Below are 20086 nucleotides of genomic sequence, written 5' to 3'. Positions count from 1 at the left end.
TGCCTATCATGTAATTACTCAGTTAAGAATTAACAGAACTGTGATTGTCTCCCTTGTAATTTAACAATTTCATCCAACTCGTACAAAATGTCGATGACTTTATATCGAAAAGAAACATTAATTCTTGCATTTCTGCAACATTCCATGACAAAACACTTATTAACTTCTTCACCCTCCACATAATTGTCACCATTGAAAGGTATGGAACACCATCAACTGTACATTTCATCTCCTCTCATCTAAAACAGCATACAAATTAAGAAGTACCTGTATTTTCGATCTGTAATGTGTGATGATCGATGAACATCAGAAGTCACCAATCTATAACATAGATATGATATAAGATGTCACCAATTTGTAACGGCTGAGTGTAAGATCCAAATTTAACAGTATATAAAACATCAGAGGTCACCAATTATAACAATCATGTGTAATGATAATATGCACCAAATAAATGAAAATATCTTTAGTTGAAATGGTCCTTTATTTATCATCATTACAAAATAAGTCACAACTACTTTGAGATGTGTGAGATCAGAGGTTATTTATTGTATTATAGTCCATTCCATATGGTCATTAGTTTCACCAGTGAGTGATTACTAGAGAGGGAATGGGTAAGAGAACCTACCCAGATAGAAAAAGAGTTGTGTTCTTGCACGGTTACCCTCCATAAGAAAAGGTGTGATATTCCCATAGGAGCCAAGTAACCAAAAAGGTAGAACTAATTTGGGGTTGCTTATTTATATAATTCATAAACAAACTGGGTCGAGCTAAACAAAGGGTTTTTGTGATGTATCGGGTTTGACCCATATATGACTTGAAAAAGGCAAAGAAATCAGTCTACTCTCATTAATTTCTTAGTGCAATAGGCAAAAACAATAGGAAAAGGATTTGTAGGAAAACATAGATTCAGTTTCAAATCCTAGCTTAGATTGGAAACTGTTCATTACAAATCATTTTATAATAATGAATATCCTGTAGCAGCATTGTTGTTGTTTAAGCCTTGCTCTGATTAATATCGAAGGTCTTCCAACTGTGACCCTCCCATCATTTTCACTTATGTGATCCAATATGTCCTCTGTTTATTAACTCTTCAAGTTCAAAATTAAATTTCATGTTTATTCTTGTAAAGATGTTAAATATCCACCAAAAAATAGAATTGGTATTTTCTGAAAAGCACCATGTTTCAATAAAGCTGACGTATCCTGATAAGAAATAGTTTCAAACATGACATTCCTCAATGAAATATTGGTTTTGGAAAATTGGTTGTTCAGCCAGCCCACTTATGCGTACCTTCCTTCATTGGACACTAAACTCCACTTCCGAAGACCTGTTGAGGCAAGTGAAATCGAAATCGAATTAAATTCGACGACTGGCGCCCATGCCAACGTCGTCTCCTTCATTGGAAACGAAACTCGGCCTGCGAAGACCATTTGAGGCAAGCGAAAGCGAAATTGTCATGGCACCTGTGCCCAGCATCGCCTTCCTGGCACTTGTGCCGGATGGCATGTGTAAAGACATTCAAGCGAGATCGTTGCCAGTGGCGCCGAAATGGCTCCTGTGCAGGTGGCACGTAAAATACACCATTTTGAGCATGGCCGTTGCCAGTACCGCTTGACTGGCCTTCGTGTCAGTGGCACGTAAAAGCACCCACTACACTCTCGGAGTGGTTGGCGTTTGGAAGGGCATCCAGCTGTAGAAACTCTGCCTGATCAGATTGGAGCCTGCTGTAGCCATCTGGTTTCACCAGTCCTCAGTCAAATCGTCCAACCCATGATAGCATGGAACGCGGACGTTTGTGTTGCCAGGCTGTCATCTTAGTAAAGAGGTGATCTACGTGTGTGCATGCATTTCTTGAGGGTACTCATTATAAATAGCCTGATGAAGTCGACGGTCTCAACCCTGTTGTATCTCTCCATAGAAACGTCGAATAGTGGATTGCCTTCTTCATTCAGAAGGAATTTATGCCAAATACTAGCCAAGGGACAAGAATGTTAAACTTACAGTTATTGTAACCACTAAGTCTAAATAGAATCCCCAAAATCTCAGCCATGTGTTTGGAGAATTATTGAATTGTTGCCATGGTTTTCTGTTTCAGGTGCTGGCATTGGGACCAAGTACTGAGAAGCAGCTGAAAGCAAAATCAATCAAGATATCAGGTGTGTCGAAAGGCCCAACACCTGTTGATTTGGCTAAACTCATCAAAGAGCTCAGTTGATTTTTGATTATTCAAATATAAATAAAAAAACAAAACAATCTAATTTAATGTAAAATAAATAACAATTATTACAGTTGTCCCCTGGTGTTCATGCATGTTACATTCCCAGAGCACCCGCAAATGGTGAAAAAGCATGAATATCGGATGTGGTCTATAAAATGCCTATAAATGTCAAAATATAACTTAAAATATTACACACACACCCACACATAATATTTAATAATGATTTAATAAAAAATGATGTAAAATGTGTGTTTACTCACCAATAATGATATTGATTTAAGACGATAATGATGAAAATAATAAAGGTAATTACTGCACAGCAAACATTTAAAGCTCTTCTGGTGACATCCCTTCTTGAGATGTTTTAGGGGATGTTGTATCTTCATGCAAGGCTTTCTTGGTGAGCATGAGGAACATTGTCATGGGAAGTTGGTGTCGTCGTTTCTTCAAGGTGGTGAAGAGTGTTTTATATGTCTGCATAGCAGCATCGATGACATTTTCAAATTGGAGAGATCGAACCATATAAGGATCCCCTGTTTCAGCCTTCCCTTGCAATTTCTTTGCTGTCCTTAAAAGGTCAGACAGATGTTTGATTGCCAGGCCCACCACATCCTCCTCTTCCTCTGGATCTGATGCTTCTGCCTCCACTTTGCTGGCAGACTTCGTTAACTCCAACATATCGTTGACCTCTTCCTGCATGACATCATCAAAACCATTGCCAGTTTCACTGTGTCGTTAACAGTCTCATGCTGAATATCTTCAGGTGAGAAGCTCTCATAGTCCTGGACACACTCAGGCATTCCTGCTTCCAGCATGCGATGTGGGTTTCCTTTTTCATCTCTAAGAGCAGCATGGATGAGTGACAGTCATGTTGCGATCGTGAAGTTACGCCCGTACTCCTTTAACTTGAAATTCTCGTCCGAATCTATTATGTCCACAAGGTGTTGGAGAGAGTTCTGAGCGTAAAGTGTCTTGAAGGCACAGATCACACCTTGATCCATAGGCTTGATGAAGGAGGTGGTGCTGACAGAGACAAACTCAACTTGAACACCCTGATGATACAAATACAAAGAGTGACCATCAGCATTATCCTTCACAAGCAACATCATGAATTCCATGCTTACGCTTTGGAGGTATTCCTTGGCTTGAGGGATGAATTATTGATGGAACCAATTCAGAGTTAGACTTTTGGTAATCCAGGCCTTTGGGTTGTGTCTGGCACAACCTGACAGGCAGCAGGTTTTTATTCTTATTTTTGAAGGTTTGCGAACTTGTAGATAAGTCCCGGTTTCATCATAAAGCCAACAGCATTGCCACCCATAATTAGCGTCACTTTGTCCTTCTGTGCCTTAAATCCTGGGACTCTGGCTTCGTCCTTCATGATGTATGTTCTGGAAGGCATCTTCTTCCAGAACAAGCCAGTTTTGTCCAAATTGAAAACCTGTTACAGCTTGTATCCCTTGTTCTCAATGGTCTGCCTAAAGGTCTCCAGGTACTTCTCGGCGGCTTCTTTGTCAACTGATGCTGTCTCTTCATACAGGCAATCACACTTTATTTTAAACTGTTTCTTGAAACAGTCAAACCATCCCATGCTGGCTTGAAAATCTTTGGGCATCGGTGCTGTCGATGGTCTTGGTTGCATTACTTAGGTGCCTTCAGCTCCATCTCCTGTCAAACTGCTGGTATAATTTCTGCACTTTCTCGCAGAGGATGTTTTTCTTCTTGCAGTCAACTGATTCACAATGCCAAGGCAGATTCCATCCTGACAAAGTGCTCATTTCTCACTATCCTCATCTTTTTGGCACTTTCACAGAAACTTACTGCTACGGTAGTCCTGATCGCTACCTTGTTCTTTATGTAGCATATGGTACTTTCATTGACCCCATAATAGCAGCCTACTATTGGCTCACAACCTTCAAAATTATCCCATTTAAATAAGCAATCTGTATGATCAACTGTAGCAATGATTTAAAGAGTGCTGGTATAAAATGAATGTTCAGTCTCTTGTATGTATATCTTTGATCTGTCATCACTGGCCCAAGTAATACTAGTGTGATACACTGTGTGTGTGTGTGTGTATATATATATATAATATATATAAATGAATCTAAAAAATTATTTTTCAAACTTTTTTCCATTTCACTCAAGCAAAAAAATAGTTTATGAATTTCTTTCTCTTCAAAAGTCTTCTGCCTACCCACTTGGAAAAACTTTCACCCACTAATTTCATTATAATCATATTCTATGCCTTTTGAAAGGTATTTATATAAAATTTCATTAAAATCTGTCTATTTTCCTAAAAGTTATGAGGGAAAAAGTCGGATCATGTGAATTTTCTGAAAGCCCTCTCGTTGGTGCTAATGTTTGTTTCCATATTCATTTAATATACGTTTTTACACCTATAACCCTTTTATTTTGTTTTTATTTTGGTGACAAACGCACGAACGATTTATGGACCCTAAATTCAACACCGAACATTCTATTAACTCCCCACAGCTTCTCTGCTGCCTCACACACCCTCTCAACTTCCTCTCTCTCTCTTTCTCTGGCCTCCCCCTCATCATTCTTTCACAGACACATGTCCACTCAAGTTCTTTAGCTCCTCACTCCCCTCATCTCTCTATCTCTTTCAAACCAATCTCTCCATTTTCACCCTTATACAATTCATAGTTCCCGGTCCCCTCTACCCAGCCCACTCAGTCTCTCTTTCTCACTAACCCCATGTCCCTGAGACGCTCGACATATTTGGTCCCCGAGACCTTATCCCTGAGACTCAGCATTTGGCCCCCAGGACCGTATCCCTGAGACCCTCCAGGTTCTTGACACATGAGACATTACTGAGACTTTCCAGGATTCTTGGTCCCCGGGACCATATGCCTATGTTGACTGCCTAGAAAACTTCCGTGTTTAAATCTAGATATTGTAGTTACCTGAATAACAAATGAATTTATTTCAATTCTTTATTCTCTTGCTTCGTTATGGAATGACACGCAGCTAACATCAAGCGACAGTGACCCATAAAGCAAGCTTATATATAAGAATAGCTGTCGCCTGGAGTCATATACCTCACGGAAAGCAGGAAGTATTTGTACCCCGTCCTATAGTCGTATTATTTATGGCATTTGAAGGAGAGCGAGTCGCAAATTCTTCTCTCGTTTCTCTTTCTTACTACCACTACTACTACTCTCTCTTATCTACTAATTCGCGTAATTAACAGTCGACTTGCACGACTACTACATTTTGTGTCCTCATTTTATCTTCTAAAATCAAGATCCACATCGTCAGGCGAATGTAGACGTTATGGACATCACCTCTTCTCTTTGGACTAAATAATTAGGTAGATTAGATGGGGGGAAATAAGTGTATTAGGGTAGACCAACCAAAATAAATGTATTTAGTGTACAAAAACAAAATTCCACCTGATGTATTAACTCAACGAGGAGTAGATATAACGAGATGTAACGAGAAAACGATTATAAAATATCAGTTTTTCCATATAGAACAAAAGAGATGTATTCTTTGAGAAGTTTAATCGCCTCCTATCTTTAAACAAGAGCAATGTAATTAAGAACAAATATCAGTTTTATATTTCGAAAATGCGGAACGTCTGGGACTGCGTTTAATGTTTACACAGAAACAACATCTCGTGTAACAGGTTGTAGCGAAGAGATTATGGTTTCACCGCTTCGGTGAAGAATGGGGTTTGCTGTATTGATAGAATGGTTCGCTGAAGGTCATCAGTGTGGCAGTTTCTTCATACCACCGCCTTAACGTAGTCCGTTGGTTATTAGTTCGTCAAAGGTTGTCTCCATGTTTGTCGGTTGAAGATGACCATGTCGACGGTAGATGTTGATAGCCGTGGTGGAAAACAGACGCCATTACTGTATTCGTTGATACACAATGACAAGTCACTTTAAGATTATAAAGTTTATTGTAATAGTGAGTTATACATGAATTGCATTGCATAGAATTCTGTTTGGAGATGTGTAGTGTTTAATAGAAATGTCTCTGGTGTCTTTGCAGTAAATGAATTAAAGCGTGGAGACATTAGTTGTGCTTTGTATATATAGAAAGAAGACTTGATACAAGTGTTTCTAAATAGCATGAAGATAACGACATTGAGTTTAGTCTATTCTGCTGGTGCAAGTGGAAGAAAAATGTTCTTGTGCTTGCCAGGAGCCCTTTAAGAACGCGAGACCAGGAACTGAAAGGAATTCGATTGACTCTGGGCGGCAGACACATTATGTAAGTGACAATCGGACATAGCAGAGAACGCCTGTGCGAGGAAGCTAGTTAATTCAGCCAATCACAGACTGAGTAAAGCTGCCAACTGACAGTGTCGCCTGAACCTACACTGAAGTCCAAAAATGTATATCTTAATTTAAGCTAATACAAACATGCTACAAAGTCTTTTAATTTTCATATACCAAAAAAAAACGATCACATCCATATTAGATATTTTTTGTCGTAGTGGATTTGTGTGAATTTTTGCGTGTGCGTATGTGATGCTTAAGTTTAATAATGTTGGATTCAGACTAATATTTTTAATTGGTTCATAAAATATCAAACATGGTCCTACCATCGATTACATTCATCTCTTATATTTAAAAAAAGATCACTTTTGGAACTTTCCTATTAAAAAACAATTAATAAAAGGAAACAAATTCTGTTATATTCAAGCATATAAGGCCAACATAGCTGTGTGAGGCACACATCGTATAGAAAATTCAATTCAAGAATGATAGAATTGTCAGTTTCGATTAGACATCTCTCAGAATGTAATCTTAATCCATCGGTCAGTTTAATATCTGACCAGTCGGTGTTTTTGACGGAGCCCCCTCTCTCTTTCTCTGTTGTATGCATTCAGACATGGGCTTCAATCTGGAGAAAACTTGTTGCCATTAATTTGCGCTGGCTTTCTTCCTCTGATAAAACAGTGTAAATATCACGAAAGAAGTGAAATCTTAACTAGTTAATCTTTCTAATCTTCTTGTAAAATTCTGAACTGCTTTCCGGTGGGACCCACAGGACCCACAGGACATGCCTACTCCCTCACTTCCAGTCCTTCCCTACAACACAGCCTGCTTCATTACAATACTCGCCCCACTGATCTGAAGATCATTCAACTAACCTGCCCACACTCTCTCTTCAACTCTGACCACACGCCTTGTCCCGTAATCAGCCAACCAGTGAGGAGGGAACCGCTCCCTCTGTGACTGCTGTGGGACTTCAGGACTGACCTCAGTTCCTGGCATGTTGCTGCCGGCTTCGTCCTCTTGTCCATTACTGTTGGCTCCATCCTCCGTCGCAGTGATGATCCTGTGCACATCCAAAACATTACGTGGCATGCTATCTACGGACACATTGTTCCTCGAATTTAAAAAGGTTATAATCCTCTTTCCCCACTGTGATGTGCACCGCGCATCTGGGGGTTTAACGCAGACTTCTTCCCCGACCTGCACAAAAGCATGCTCTTTCTCTTCCGTGGGTTGCGGCGGTGCGGTACATGGATGTCTCCACTCATACTTGAATATTGCCCCGTGTGGCACTGATACCTCAGCCTGTCCTGTCCTGGGCGAAACATTATACAAAAAAAAAAACAGCCTCGACTAGTGAGATATGGCCCCTCTCTGCTATGGTCTTGATGGTACGATGATGCCTCTCCACAACCCCATTGCCACTTGGCCGGTATGCCACCCTGAAGAAACGGCTAACAAGCTACTTGTTGAGCATTTCCCCCAGCACCTCCGAGCGAAACGCAGTGCCATTGTCCGCAAGCAGCTCATCCACGGGCACTCGTTCTAGGAATATCTCATTTAGTATTCTTGTGATTTCCTCCGCGGTCCCCGTCTTCATCTCCCTTCATATGGCCAACCGCCCCGATCTGCAGTCGACCATCGAGAGGTATGACCCCTGCCGGTAATGCGTCACGTCCTCTGCCAGTCGTGTTCCACTGGAATGCTTCCTGTCTCCTGCACACCCGGAGCGGGGTCAATGAACGGGCACCTGTCGCAGCTCCCAACTACTCTTTGCACACTGCCTAGTCACGTCAGAGTCAACTTTCCTGGATAGGAACAGGGTCCTGTCCACCTCTATGTGATGCCTGGTATGCAGTCTCCTCAGCTCCGAGTCACTAAGTCGACATACTGCAGCCACTCCTTGCCCAAGATCCTCCGGAACCTGCAACCAGGCTTTCTTTACTCTGGTCAGGACGTCCGCTCTATTCGTCTCAGAGTGCACAAAAACCAAACTCGGCAGCTAGCTCGCCCAGAATTCCCAAACGGCGTTTTATCAGCATCTCCGTGCCGCCTTTAGTTCGCACCCTCCGCTCGCCGGTGTCCACTGATCCCACCCATCTCAATACAGTGGCCAAATCGGGCCGGATCTCGATTGTACGCAGTCCCCACATAAGGGCTAGGTTCAGCGCCATCAACACGGCATCCAGCTCCGCCACGTTGGTGGTTGCAATCGTCCTTCTTCCTAAGCCAGTCCACATCCTCCACCACGACACCTCCAATTTCCATGACATCTTTCGCTGCTATGCTGCTGGCACACATCACACGATCCCATTCTTCGATTTGGGCACATACCAGTTTCCTCATACTGGGTCCTCCGCAGTCACTCTTTCCAATACTTCTTGCATCATGGCGGTTGTCTTTTTGCCCACGTTATCACTCCACCTCACTTCTTTATGAAGCTGCATGCTGTCCGGTGCCATCCTGCAATCGGGTAGTGTCACAGTTCTCCCCTACTCGTCTTGGAGTCCAGTTCTGGGATCTCATTCCTTCTCCAAAACACCAACGCGCCGGCCTTGTCTCTCCGTAGCTTGAGTCCCAGTGCAGTTTCTCCTTCCATCGCCTCCGACGGTTTAGCAGTTAGCCCAAAACTCTTCAGGTGGCTTATGACCTCCTTTACCGACATTATGCTCTCGTCCACCGGGATGTCACCAACATAGGAATTGGTGGCTCTTTTCACTTTGTCCGCCTTTCCCAAGATGGTTTTGAGAATCGTCGCCATATTCTTCAGTGATGAATTCAGCCCGAATCCTAACCTGGTCAGGCAGTATGTCCGGCCCATGTACCTTACTAGCTGATATCTCCACAATCTCTCAGCCACATGCAGCTGCAGGTATGCCGACTTCAAATTGACGATTGTGGAGGCCCGTCATCTGCACTACTCTCTCAAGGTTTCACTGCAAATGTCCGTGGCTTCGCCGCTCGTATGGCACAATACGTGGTTGTTTAGCCCTCGGAAATCTAATACTGGCCTGACTCTATGCTTCGTCGGCTGCATCACTGCCATCAGTGGTAGCACATCACTCCCTACTTCCTCCTTCCAAAGGACCAGAATTCCTTCCTTGATCCACCATTCTACCTCTTACTCGAACTCCTTCCAGGGTATGCTGATAGCAGCCTACTGCATTTTTCAACGTCGGAGAATCTCCCTTCCAGTACCATTCCATTGTCCACTGCCGGCTGTCCAACACAGCCCGAAAATCCTTGTCTGTAATGGTGTGTGCAGCATATTTTTCTCCGTAGCTCTCACCACTCTCCTGTCACGGACTCACGGCGCATAGCGCCACCGCATCACCGAACGTTACACCGGCTTCATTGACCATAACATCTCCCAAACGAACAATGGCGTCCATCCCAATCACCACATCGATTCCGCCCACCACGCGTTCGATCACGATCATACAGAACCTCAATCTCGTTCCTCGTACCACCATCTTCATGTCGCTATTTCCTCTGCGTTCAACTTCCGTACCGTCAACAGCCCTTACACTACTCACTCCACTGCATTCCTCTACCTCCTCCTCCGGAATCATTAGGGTTGTTGAGCAGCCCGTGTACACAAGGGCTCTTGACACCTTTCCGTTCATCACGACGTCCACTACTGGCAACGACCGTATACGCGCTTCTATTGTTTCAACGGGACGACTACCGGCGCAGTAGTCTTCCTTAGACTGTTTCCCTGGACGCACTCACTAGCGATGTGGCTTGTTTGTGTGTATCGATAGCAAATTACTCCAAGCCTGGGTTCCTTGCAATCTCTCACCATGACACAGAAAAAACTACCCTTTAAAGGGTTGCACACGTTCCTTGTTCGACCCTTCTACGCCGCTCTTTGTCTGACCCCTTCTCGTTGTTGTAGTCGCTGCTAAAGGTGTCGTCCTGCAACATGAGGCTAGGACTCTGGCCCAAGATATTACCTCTCCCATCGCCATGGAGTGAATATTCGGTAGCTTTTGCAGTTCGACCGACATGCGGTCAGGGAATCCTGTCACAAAGGCTAATTTAACTGTTTGTTCCAACGCTTCATTTTTTTGTATCTCGCAAGTTTGGCCAATCTCCTGATTTCGTTGGCAAACACATCGACCTCTTCACCCGTCCACTTCGCTTTTGCCAGTGAACCATATGCCATAAATGGCCCTTCCGTAAAAGCCTCTATCAGCCGGACTTCTATTTTTTCTGCGCTTAACTGGTCCTTCTCCATTTCCAGGTACAGTGCCAACGTCGATCTATCGAGGTACAACGGAATGAAACTCGCTAGGTCATCTATACCGTGGAGTCTTGCCACCAACATAATTTTTTTTCAACCAATCGGCGATGTCTCCTTCGCTGCAAAATGGCCTAACCGTCTCGTTCGAAACATGGACCATACCAATCGTTTTTCTTTTCTTTTCTTTCTTTTTTTTTTTTTTTTGAGCCGAAATAGCTTGTGATGTGAAGGAGGAAAAGACAGAAGCAGAGAGAACTGCACCAGTCTTACCTGTCGATCTGGGAGGGGTCACTCATAATGTCCTCGTGCTCTGTCTGTCGCCGCACCATCTAACAGGTCTGCTCCCGTACGCTGTCCACTGCCAACTTACTGCTCACATTCCGCCGACGCCGCATACCCACCTCGGCCGTTCTTGTGGGATCCACAGTCCCCACTTCCAGTCCTTCTCTACAACACAGCCTGGCTCATAACACTACAGAATCAAAGGGTGACCAATGATTCTTTGTATAGTGAGACTTTCAAAACTCTCCACAAGTTCCCTAAAACTTCGCTGAATTATAGTTGTATTCAACAACTGCTGTTCCAGACATCGTGTTCTGCGTATGTTTTGACATTCAGTGTTGTAAGTGGGTAAAAACGGAAATGTTTGTTGGTGAATTTCGTTACTACACAAGTACACCTACGAATGCATGTGTAGTAAAAAGCTTTGTAGCAGGTATATTTTGAACGGAAATCAACTAGAGTTGTTCTGTGAATATTTTCTTTTCACGTTAAAATACAAGTTTAGAAAAAGTCTATTTAAAAAGATTCTTTTTATAGGCTTAAAATATTAGCCGAAACCAGAGGTAACTGCTGAAGCTTGTGATGGCGCTTATTTGTTACAGCGCATCAGCCTCGCCATCACCCGTGGCAACACTGCAAGTATGCTGGCGTGCCTCAAGAGCCATTAGAGAGGTTTTCCAGCGCCCCAAAATTTTCTACTTGTACGAGTAATATGCTACTATAACAATTTATTATTGAGTTTCTAAATATTATGAGTTGTATGAGAGGTTATTATTGTTAAATTAATTTATCATATATTTCTTTTTTACTTATCTAAATTGTTATTTACATTATGTTCTTCTGCTAATAAAATATAGACCAAAAGTTGTTCTGAAATTTAGTTCCTGGACGCTTTTAGTAATGTCCAAAGTAGCTTATTTAAACCCAGGATTCCCGATATTTTTTTTAGTGACATTTAAGCTGCTGCCGGAGGCTTTGTCACTCGCATTTGTATGTCTTGTAGTAATGAATTATGTTTCACACTCATTAAATAAGCATTGCATTTTCTATATTCTCCATCACGACCTTAAGTCGCTTACCTAAGTTCTTCCTAGAGTAGTTTGAAGAATTAGTTAAGAAATTTAATACTTGTCACTCTTCTCGATAAGTAAATTCTTAGAAGAAAAGAAATTAGAAAAGGCCTTCTATCACATGCCTTCTCGTAAATTTCAAAGTAAACGAAGGGAGAGCACTCTTGTTACATTTATGATACTCTTATAACTACTGGATTTAGAAATCTTGCGTGTCAGATTTCTATAATTTCTTGATTATTGGTTTGAAAACAACCTGCGACTTACTCACGGATAATCTTAACCTCAAAATGATAATAATAAACAAAGAAAAGGTTAAACACGTTTATTGTTATCAATAATGCATTAAAAGTCAGTTTGAATCTTACTTGCTTGCAATGTTACTGAGCCAAACTGGCGCATAATGAGAAAATACTATGAATTAAGCTAACCTTGAAATGTTAATACGAACGAAATGAAACAAGCTTCGCGAAAATCAGTATAGTGGTTCTCGAGATATTAGAGATTTTCGGAATATAAATACCCACCAAACAGTGTATAATGGGAAAATGTTCCGAAAATAAGTTTCATCCTGAAAGGGAAAAAACTTTCATCTTTTTATTAGACTGAGTTGACAACGAAAAAATACGATTTTTTTTCCTACAGTATTTTCGCCTTTATTGGACACAATATTTTAATCATTTAGAAATATTCTTTAAGTTATTTACATTATGTTCTTCTGTTATATTTTAGCTTTCCTTAAACAGACAATATTTTAACGTTTTTAAGATTATTTTCAAATGAATACTACTACAAAAATTATTTTTGGCATATTTTTAAAGTATTCTAAAGTGAAAATGACTTTCAAAATACGGTAAATATTTTATAAAAGACCCGTTCGTAACCTCAGTGCGAAAAAGTTTTTTTTTTCCATAGGGAAATGCTTCTTAATCAACAAAATCCTATGTTAGTGAAAATTTATAGATTAAATAGTGGGCTGAACTATTTCTCTTTACGGTCCTTTTCGAGTGAAGGGATGGGTATCGGTTCTCCATTTATGCTAACTTCTCGGTAAATCTACTCCTCGCCAGTATGTCATTGTAGTGAGAGCAACCCTATTGAATATCTCCTTATTGGCTGAGAGCTTGCATAATCTTCTGGTAACGCCTGAGGTTAGGTTTCTATTATAATTACGGTGGGGGAAGGGCTTAGTCTTAAGCTCCTGTTGTTGTACACAGTTTCCTTCTTGGGCTTCGTTTTCAGGACTAGGGTTACATCAAGGATGCCAACCCTAGTCAGGTTAGTGTTAACTTTTCTGGATAGGCTGAAATCTTTTAATATTTTTATCAGATCCTTCCAAAACTTGTCTATGATGTGGCCGTTTATGTTGCCAGGCTGTCATCCTAGTAAAGAGGTGATCTACGTGTGTGCATGCGTTTCTTGAGGGTACTCATTATAAATAGCCTGATGAAGTCGACGGTCTCAACCCTGTTGTATCTCTCCATAGAAACGTCGAATAGTGGATTGCCTTCTTTCTTCATCCAGAAGGAATTTATGCCATATACTAGCCAAGGGACCAGAATGTTAAACTTACGGTTATTGTAACCATTAAGTCTAAATGGAATCCCCAAAATCTCAGTCATGTGTTTGGAGAATTATTGAATTGTTGCCATGGTTTTCTGTTTCAGGTGCTGGCATTGGGACCAAGTACTGAGAAGCAGCTGAAAGCAAAATCAATCAAGATATCAGGTGTGTCGAAAGGCCCAACACCTGTTGATTTGGCTAAACTCATCAAAGAGCTCAGTTGATTTTTGATTATTCAAATATAAATAAAAAAACAAAACAATCTAATTTAATGTAAAATAAATAATTATTATTATACTTATGACTGTAATAATTGTTTCTAAATTAGTCCCAGGCAAACAATTTTGTGAAGAATTAAAATTCAGCACCATAAACCCCAGTACTTGACTGGTACTTTATTTTATTGACCTCCTAGAAGGATTTGGGACAAAGGTAAAACCAGAATGTAAAGAGTCAATGCAAACACGCTAATCATTTTGCCTGGCTTGCTAACAATTCTGCCAATTTCCCTACATATGCATCCATTCATATCTATACAAACCCTCTACATATATATGCACATTGCTGTTTTTTTCTCTGTCGCTCACTAATATATCAATAATAATTATAAATACGAAAGAAACATCAACACATGTCCATGGGTAGTGTTCTCTCTCAAAAAGTAAACACTGTAAAGACAGACTCATAAGAAAACTAACCAAAAATAAAAAAAAAACAGAACGACAAACAAATAACCATGAATACTATGAAATGGTTGATTTATAATTTACACATATTACTATGCAACACTCCTCCTAAAAACATACGGGAATAAACTCATACAGAAAATACCCAATAAAACGAACAGAGCCCACACGTGCAATAGAAGTTCGATACCCAACAGAAGAACACAAGCTGCACTATACAAACAACATACAATACAAAAACTAATACAACAAAAGACTGAAACCAAACCCCATAACAAAACATAATCATGCAATACAATATTCCCCCGAGAAAAACAAAATGAAACAAACAACTGCACCAACACAAAAGTGCAAGTGATTTGGGTATGTTTAAAGTAACTGAGCAGAGACTAATAGATCAAGATAATGCTATTAGGAGAAGTAAATGGATGACAGAATTGGAGGTGGAAGAGAACAAAAGAGAACTGGGGAAGGAAGACCAGGCAGTAGGGAAGACAAATAACAACAAACAGCTTGAACCAAAGAAGAATGTAAAGGAAAAAATAATAATAGCACTACCAAGAGACAACTGGCACCAGCGATTTAAGTGATTGATGTGAGGAAGATCAGAAGATTTTAGCTGAGTTGCAGGAAGTAATGAGTAAAGAAGTAAGAAAAGGATTGCCAGCATTAAAAGGCTGCAGAAAGGAAGGCTGAAAAAGGAGACAGAAAGTTTGTTAGTAGCAGCACAAGATCAAGCATTAAGGACTAATTATATAAAAACCAGAAAAGACAAAAACCAAGTAGATTCCCAATGCAGGCTATGTAAATCAAAAGAAGAAAGCGTTACTCATATGGTAAATGAATGTAGCATGCTGGCACAGAAAGAATACAAGAAAAGAAATGACAACCTTGGAAGAGTAATCCACTAAGAGTTATGTAGAAAGCTAGGATTTGAACATACTGATAAATGGTATGATCATGAACTTAGTAAAGTACTAGAAAGTAAGAAATATAAGCTGTTGTGGGACTTTAACATTCAGACTGACAGAATAATAAAAGCTAGATGGCCTGATTTGGTAGTAGTAGTAGTAGTAGTAGTAGTAGTAGTAGTAGTAGTAGTAGTAGTAGTAGCAGAAGATAAAGAGAATAGAAAGTGCCAGATAATTGACTTTACAGTCCCAAATATTTCCAATATTCTGCAAAATAAGGAAATATTACCTTCCAATATTCAGTGAGAACAATTCTAGCCATAAGGAGATGTTACCTTGCTTGGAAACAGGTAAGAGTTAGGTACAGGGAAGACATCTAGCTATCAGAAATTTGCCTTGAATAAACACCATTCAACTCATGCAAGTATGGAAAAGTGGACATTGAATGATAATTATATTTGCTAATTATGTGTTCATTAAAATTGTCGGTAAAGGAATGGTAATGAAATGATCTATTCTGACAGAACAGATATGTCTATTCAGTTTATTAGTTTTTTATGTCCATAAATAAGTTAAAGAATATAACTCTGCTGAAACAGTTGTTCCTCTTTGTATATACGTCCCGTCAACATTACTGAATTTTATTCCCAGTTCCAAGCGATGTTATTACCAGAAATTAAAGTGGTCTCCGCAGCTTTTTCACATTTCAATAACGAATTGCAACATTCCAAGCCGTACCACGAATGCCTTTCAATAAAATGTTTCTCGAGAGAATGGCGGACAGATTGTCAAGTTTAATATAATTTAGATAGTTTCACATTATTAAACTTGTCCAATTACAATGCTGAAACCAAAATCGATTTGTTGATCAGTGGAGTTATCAGTTTGAGAACCAGTGTCTTAATCCCCAAAAATCAATTACAATAGAACGATAAAGGGTTATATTATTTACACTTGGCGGATATTTGTCCTCATCTTGTTTGTTGTTAACAAAAAGTTTCGGCTGATATAACCCTCTAGCCTTCATCAGGTGTCTTGGAGAAATTTTGAACCTGGGTTCTCATTCCTAAGGTATTTTTCGATGTTGTTATTATTATCATTATTATTCAGATCACTGCCTGGAATCGAACTCAGAATCTTGGGGTTAGTAGCCGCGCTCTTAACTATTACCCCATATGTTTACTTCAACACCCGACCACCAAAACAAACAAAAAAAAGTGCAATAAGTGTAAAAAAAAATGTGAATTAAACCAGATTCTGAAATAGAAATATCGAAAGAGAATTGAAAACAGAAACAATCCTCAGTTAGTGTTATTAAAAGACTTTTGGCTATAGAATGTATGACAACGGAATTTTTTTTTTTTTTAAGGCTGTATGAGATGGATATGAAATATATCACTTTGAGCTATCCTTTACAAATATATCAAAATATATCGTGGAAATGCTAAGCTAGTGTGTATATTCAGGTACTCATCTATGCGGGACAGCATTCATTTACCCTAACTTTCGCAAATTCTTTTTAATAGCCTTTTGATCCATTACCGGGTTGTCTAATACACGGTTCCTATAATCCTTTCTGCTATAGGAACAAAGCCTGAAATTTGGGCGGGGTGGAGTGAGTCGATTATATCGACCCCAGTGCGTAACTGGTACTTAATTTATCGACCCCGAAAGGTTGAAAGGCAATGTCGACCTCGGCGGAATTTGAACTCAGACGAAATACCGCTAAGCATTTCGCTCGCTGCCTTACACGGTTCCTAAAATAAAGGTGATTAAACCACGAAAATGATTAACCCTACCATACTGATAATTAAGTATAGCCGGCGTAACTACAATCATCTTTGTTTCCCCTAAGTTTCTTTAAAATGCATTCTTTAATGAAATTTTTCAGATGGTGAACATTACAATTGGCTAAATGGCAGATGAAAAACATGCTTGTTTCGTTTTCTTGGGAGTGTCATTTCCGCTTCCCACCGAACTTTGTTAAAATCATACGTTTAACGAAATTTTCAAGAGAAACGTTATAAATTACAATGATCTTGATATTTTTTTAAATGATAAATTTATTCGCAATCTACACTAGTGAAAATGTATTTCTAGAAAATACCATTAAGGACGTGCATAAGAAAGGTATAGGGAGAAACAAAATCGAGAGGGGGCATTCTGTAGCCATGCCAGTACAGTTAGATCCATCATATATACATGTTTGTATCCTAAAGTAAATTCATTACTGAAAGGTTGGTTTTAATGTTGCAGAACCACCTTATCATTAATATATATCATATATATCAATTAACACGCCTTTCTACCGTTATCATACACTGCAAACACACAAAGTAATCCATCATTAATTTTGTGTTTGAAAATTAAGATTCATCCAATTACATTCACTTACCATTTCAGCAAGTTTATTATTAACAATACAAAATTTCCAAAATATATCATTACGTTGAAGCTCATTGTTTTCTTAGAGGGTCACCGACAAATAAGAATCTTCATTTCTCATACATTTATGGCTTGTTGCAGCACAGAATTTTGTCAGTGATCAGGTCGCAGTCCCAAAGCGACAAAAATATTTTGGCAAATTGAATTTAAATTTTGAAGTGTTTTTGTGTTTTTAAATGGCTTACAAATACCTTCCACGCTGCAATTGTTTTTGTTTCAGCACAGGATCTCAGATCAGGTCACTTGCTATGCAAGTACATCTCCGTACTATATATATATATATATATATATATATATATATATATAGTAAAGATTACGTACACCCGGTGTTTAGGATTAGGGTTACGCCGAAAACGGGTGGTGTGTGTATTCTTTACCTCCGCCACATATATGTGTGTGTGTATATATATATAATTAAATGAAATTATAGCGATTGATATTATCCGTAACTAAAACAAAAAAAATATGTTTATCATAGAAAAATTTGTATAAATATCAAAAGGTGAAGAATTGTAGTCGACACTTAAAATAATGAAGGAAAGTATCACATACTTCCGCGTTTGATATGATGTTACTTTAAGCCGGCAAGTTTCCATAGTGAAAGTCGAAAGTAATCTGTCCGATGAAAAGTATTCAATAATTGAAATATAATATCTATCAGTCCACAACGTAAGAATTATGCCGTTTACTGAAGGATAATTTCATTTTTGTCGTGTCGATTCTTTATGTCCATATCAAAAAGTGTATCGGAGAAACTGCATTTTGTTGATATAAATACAACACTGTCTCAAAACTGTGCGTTATTGTTCCCTCTTTTCTTTTTAAGGGCCCTCAATACATTCAAGTATTTTTTTCATGTCTATATTGCAATGAACAGAACAGCTATCGATAGCTTTTATAAATTTTCTTAATCCACCACGTCCAAGGGCTTCTCTTTGTCTCCAGAAATTAAATACTTCAAACATCTGGTTTCGTGAATTATATGGGTTGTTTTCCTTAGCAATAGCAATTTTTATGCTGTTGATACCTAATTCGGCAGCAACAGATTCCCATCCAGGGCCCATGTACATCAAAATACGATTTAACATTCTCTCATCCAAATCCATACCTTCAATATTTTCAAGAATATAATCTATCTGACGTTTGTCATTCGGCACACTGTCATCAGCTTTTGCCACTGTTGATGCTAAACCTTCGTCGTGAATTTCTAAAAGTTCCACGAATTCATCAAATAAATCTGACTTTTTCACTTTATCCTGGCTTTCCACTTTGCGCTGAATAAGGTCTAGTAATTTCCGAGCTTTGCTTTGTTCAGTTTTTTCTGCTTCAATTATATTCTTATCCTCGGACGTGATAAAAAATTTACATAAAAAACGATCAAGTATGTTTTGTATTGTCACATCATCAAGCCCCTTCACAAGATCCTCACGACATTGCTGAATTTTAATTGAGTTCCTGAATTGCTGTTTGTTAGCCATCGTGCTCTGAGTAAGATTACACAGTGTTCTACGTGGGTACACTAAAAAGGCTTGGAAAAACTTTGCCGTTGAACCTCTTTACACAGCTACTTCTGCGCATGCACATTGAATGTGGTGACGCTCAAAAGTGCTGTTATGTGGGTCGCTTTCGCGTATAACTTTCATTTCCGTATCTTATAACTTGTGCTCAGCTCGGTGTTATAACGCAAGAAGTGTCGTCAACCCAAAAGTATAAACGTGTATTAAAGTTAATTCAAATAAACATAATTATGTACATGCATTCCGACATTCAGTTTAATCGATTTTAGAGAAGTTAAAACTTTCAATTTCAGAGTGAATTTCTAAAGTACAAACTAAATTACCCTTTTCTTCTCTTTAACAACGATTTTTTTTCAAACCTTTGTGTTCCTAAATAAATATTATTAAAATATTAATTTTTATTAAATCCGTAAAATAGATAAGGTATGAATTCACTGTAACATTCAGTTATATGCAATTATATAACATAATATATGCACGCTATCTGAAAACTGGGCGGGGAGTCGCTTATACGGAACCAAGTACTTGACAGATACTTTATTTCATCGCCTCTGGAGAGATGAAAGCCAAGGTTTATATTTACGAGATTTAACACAGATTGAAGAGAACCAGAAGAAATACTGCATAACATATCCGATGCTCTAACGCTGGCGCCAATCCAACATTCTGCTTTATATAAACAAAGCACAGACACACCGGAAAGAGTACATCCCTTTTGTTCAATATGAAGAAGTTAATATTTTCTAATCGCTTTCTAGTTGCAACAAAAACCCCACTTAACCAACATATTTTCCCCTCGATGATTTAATCTACCAGGTGGAATTTTGTTCTTGTACACTAAATACAGTTGTTTTGGTTGCTCTACCCTAAATATCCTTATTCCCTGCCC

The 20086-nt window shown here is 39.2% G+C and overlaps 2 protein-coding genes across 4 annotated transcripts in view; one reads left to right on the top strand and one right to left on the bottom strand.

Moving 5' to 3' along the window:
- Positions 1–2297, top strand: part of LOC106868330 (uncharacterized) — a 4404-nt gene extending 2107 nt beyond the window's left edge. The window contains exon 2 of the mRNA XM_014913532.2: positions 2099–2297. The gene's annotated coding sequence lies outside the window, so the exon portion shown is untranslated. The remainder of the gene's footprint in view (positions 1–2098) is intronic.
- The window catches only part of LOC106868333 (death domain-containing protein CRADD), a 29861-nt gene extending 10403 nt beyond the window's left edge, over positions 1–19458 (bottom strand). The window contains exon 1 of one of the 3 annotated variants that reach the window (XR_008265450.1): positions 2482–6514. Coding sequence is in view for 1 of the 3 variants with exons in the window: in XM_052972633.1 (XP_052828593.1) it covers positions 18502–19158 (657 nt within the window). In the remaining 2 variants the exon portion in view is untranslated. Of the gene's footprint in view, positions 1–2481; positions 6515–17630 lie in introns of those variants that run through there. The other 2 variants (XR_008265452.1, XM_052972633.1) reach the window with 2 other exon arrangements.
- Between the last annotated feature and the right edge of the window lie 628 nt (positions 19459–20086).

This window comes from Octopus bimaculoides, chromosome 14, assembly GCF_001194135.2.
Source record: "Octopus bimaculoides isolate UCB-OBI-ISO-001 chromosome 14, ASM119413v2, whole genome shotgun sequence".
Classification (NCBI taxonomy): domain Eukaryota; kingdom Metazoa; phylum Mollusca; class Cephalopoda; order Octopoda; family Octopodidae; genus Octopus; species Octopus bimaculoides.
This window is presented reverse-complemented; position numbering and strand designations above follow the sequence as displayed.